General features: G+C 49.5%; 1 protein-coding gene across 1 annotated transcript; it reads right to left on the bottom strand.

Annotated features, from left to right (window-relative positions):
* Positions 1-632: 632 nt before the first annotated feature.
* LOC119292943 (GDSL esterase/lipase At4g10955-like) lies at positions 633-1843 on the bottom strand (the record flags this gene model as incomplete). The annotated part of the gene is made up of 2 exons (XM_037571585.1): positions 633-1614; positions 1725-1843. Coding segments are annotated over 2 exons (1101 nt in total), but the record flags the coding sequence as incomplete, so codon positions are not given.
* Between the last annotated feature and the right edge of the window lie 1919 nt (positions 1844-3762).

Raw genomic sequence — 3762 nt, 5'->3', positions numbered from 1 at the left:
TATGTGGTCGCTACTCACTCTGGCGGAGGCCAGGGAGCGTTTGGTTACTGGATCGATCCGGTGGGAGATGGTAGCACGGGATATCTTCAACCGGAATGGATGGCGGTCATGTAATAGGATAGGCAATTAGTTTTCTTATCTTTCTTATGCCAGCCAGTTGTGGCCTTTTGGCTTTTGTGTTTTTGGCCATGTGGCTCTCTGTGAGCTTGCCTTTACTTTTGCTTCAGACTTTAAGACCTTGTTGAACCTATTTTCTTATTTATAAAGTTGGCCGTATGCATCGATCTGATGCAGAGGTCGGGGAGTCTCCCTTTTGGAGAAAAAAACGTATAAACCGACCTGGTAAAACTGAAAAGACAGCAAATCGCTAGCCTTTGCACAAAGGAACAATAGCCAAGAAGTAAAATTACAATCAAGACCGAAGAAACCTCTGAACTTGACACTAACGCCCGTCGCAGTGATTCGTCATTTTTTTTCTTTTGGTGGCTGCTATGATGGTTCTAGAGGGGATCAGTTAGAGTTGCCCTTAGCATAGCATGTGGAGTGCGTATACGAGAATGCAATGTAAATGTAGCACAAATTAATTAGGAATACATTTACGATGCACACAGCGTGGTAGGGAAGGGAGGGGTTTATGCTCCAGGATAGCTGTAACGCTTGGCGCTCAAGTTGAGCTCGCTGTCTGGCTTCCACCATTGCTCGAGCCCGTGGGCCTCGCAGTCACTGGAGTTCTTCACGAGCATGGCCGAAGGCAGGAGATGTGGGCGCTCCTTGTCCGTGCCTACCAAGGAGAAGAGCATGTCACGGTACGACAGCGTCATCGCCGACCTGGCCACGCCGCGGAAGCGCTCCTGAAACTGCTGCCGCTGCTGGAAGTAGTCGATGAAACCCAGGCAGACGACGTCCCTGTCGTGCACGTACAGCTGCGGCGCCCACGGTGCCAGCCTCTGGAACAGGGCCTCCATGCGCTTCCGGTGGGGGCTGAGGACGAGCCCGAGGCCGGCCTTCAAGACATAGCTGGTGGCGTACAGGTCCCTCTTGCCCACCTCCGTCGGGTGCAGCGCGTTGATCACCGGCGCGGGCGACACCTGCGGCGGGTTGAAGAGGAAGGTCGGGAGGCTCACCCCCTTGTCCGCCATCATCCTCCGCCCCACGTCCAGCGCCAGGGACGCTCCGAGCGAGTGCCCGGTGAGCCACACGGGGCTGCAGCCGGCGCCGAGGAGCGCCTCGACCTCCGTGCGCGCGCGCTCGGAGCGCCTGCACCGGTGCAGGGTGTTGGCCATGACCTTGAGGTCGAGCCATAGGTCCTTGAAGGGGTCGGGGTGCTTCAGCATGGTCCCTCGCAGGGCGACGACGTACTGCGGAGCCGACGGGTGGCGGCGGGCGCCCGCCGGCGGCACGTGCTCGTAGATGGCGCCGAAGATGAACTTGTGCTCCCCCTTACGGTCGCAGTCGTCCTTGAGCACTTTGACAATGCGGAAATGGAAGCTCTCCCACCACGCCGGCGCGAGCGCCTCCCCCACCAGCAGCCTGCACGTGTTCCTGTCGTCCTCGAGGATGTAGGTGCCTTTGACGATGCTGGCGGCGATGCACCGGCGGTGCTCCTCATTGTCCCTGTGACATTACGAATTTATGATGAACATAAGTCAGCGACTCAGCGTACAGCTGCAAGCACGACCCCAATCGGCTAAAGGCCGGCGAGGGCATGGAACATGCGTACTGACCAGTCAATCATCATCGTCGTCGTCGCTAAAGAACGGACGGCGCCGGCTCCGGGCATCATATGCGTCGGTCCGGATAGATGAAAGCGGTCGTCGGCGTCGGCGTCCATCTTTGAAGCTGTCGGTCAATGCGTTCGATCGAACTAGCTATCTGTTACTGCTCTTTCTCAAGGGTACATGACAAATACGTGCGTGTTTGCTTGTTGTGTTTTTGCTCCCATCCTATGCGTCGCTCGCATATATGTACTATACAGTCTCGTTCTGTTGACATCAGCTGCTAATTAACGATGCTTCATCCAAGTTGTAGTGGTATCTCAAAACCAGGGGAGCCGGATCTTGACTTATTCTACCCTTCCACCGTTATCACCATTGTCAATGGGGCTCTCTCTCCGTTTTGGGACTTCCGGCGCCCGGAGGGTCAATGGGGGCCGGCGTAAGGACATTTCTCCGCTCGTCTACGAGGCCTCTTCTAGGAAAAAGGGCAAGGTGCATGAGGCCATGAAGGATTGTGCTTGGCTCTCCAAAAATAAGCTTCCGGCGAATTGATCATTCTACCACATTCGTGAGATCGTCTCCCTTTGGGCAATCCTAGGTGATGCCCAGCTGCATAAAGACGCAGAGGACAACATCACTTGGAAGCATACGGCTAGTGGGTCTTACTCAGCGTCCTCTACTTACAAGACACAATTCCTCAAAGCCACCATATATGTCATGAGTTCCACCGTGTAGAAGGCTTGGGCACCCCCAAGGTGAGTAATTTTGCTTGGTTGTCCATCGAAAATCATATTTGGACCGCCGAAAGATTGGCCAAGCGGTTGTACAAATTGTGGATTATGCCCACTTTGCAAGCACGAGACTGAAAGTGCTAACCACCTATTCTTCAAATGCCGGTTCACTATTTGGCTTTGAGGCATGATCAAGGAATGGATTCAACTTGTGCATATTGACACCACCTCATGGTGGTTGAAGTGTTCCATTAAGGAGTGCTGGTTCGACATGTCCGACATTAGCAGCCCGAATAGAAAGGCCATAGCCTCACTCACCATGCTCACCTCACGGACAATTTGGAATGAGAGAAATGCTCGTGTCTTTTGGCACAAGACCACTCCCCTGACGATTTTACTTGCCAACATCAAGCATTTCTTTGTGTGGCTGTGTGTGTGAACAAGTTGGGTATAATCATGCTGAGAGAGTAACGATCTAGTTGTAATTTGATTTTTTTTAACATACTCCATCATCACTCGTAAGTAATGGATGAGGCAAATCTTTTGCCTCTATTTAAAAAAAATGATGGGTGGCAATGTTAGGATGTCGTTTATAGCCAGGTCAGCTGCTAGTGCCTGATGGTTAGCTATTACTCCCACCGTTTCTAAATATTTGTCTTTCTAAAGATTTTAACAAATGGCTCCATAGGGAGCAAAATGAGTGAATCTACACTCTAAAATATGTCTATATATATCCGTATGTGGTAGTCCGTTTGAAATCTTTAAAAAGATAAATATTTAAGAACGGAAGGTGTATGTTCCAAGCTGGGCAGGTTGTAAACTTGGTTTTTGCCTGATTTCCCCCCTAATTAACATGTTAATTGTATTCTTCATATCTTAATTGATAAAATGATAATTTTTTTGCCTCATTTAAGAAAATCTTTGAGATATTTTTTAAATCTGTGGTCCTTGTATACTGCATATACATGGACAATTATGGTAGAAGATTATACAAAAATAATGTCATTTCATGTAATATTATTGAGTTCAAGTTGAGAAAACGTCACTCAGTTCTCTCAATAACAGAGAGAGAATCCTTTCAAAAAAAATAACAGAGAGAGAAAGAGCGCTAACTGACATAAACAAAGAGAGCGTTGACGAGGCATGCACACTGGACCTTATATATTCTTTTGTTGGATTATTAACTTGGTCTATACAAATGCATACGTGTACGTGCACTCCAGTAACCCAGTCATACAAGGCCAATGTCCAATGCCATCATTTGGTTCGGTTGACTCTGCTCAAGTTGGGTTGCTCAAAGTTCATATAAAAGTTGG

The sequence above is a fragment of the Triticum dicoccoides genome, chromosome 4B (assembly GCF_002162155.2).
Source record: "Triticum dicoccoides isolate Atlit2015 ecotype Zavitan chromosome 4B, WEW_v2.0, whole genome shotgun sequence".
In the NCBI taxonomy this organism is placed as follows: Eukaryota; Viridiplantae; Streptophyta; class Magnoliopsida; order Poales; family Poaceae; genus Triticum; species Triticum dicoccoides.
Note: the sequence above shows the minus strand (reverse complement) of the source record. Positions and strands in the feature narration are given on the sequence as shown.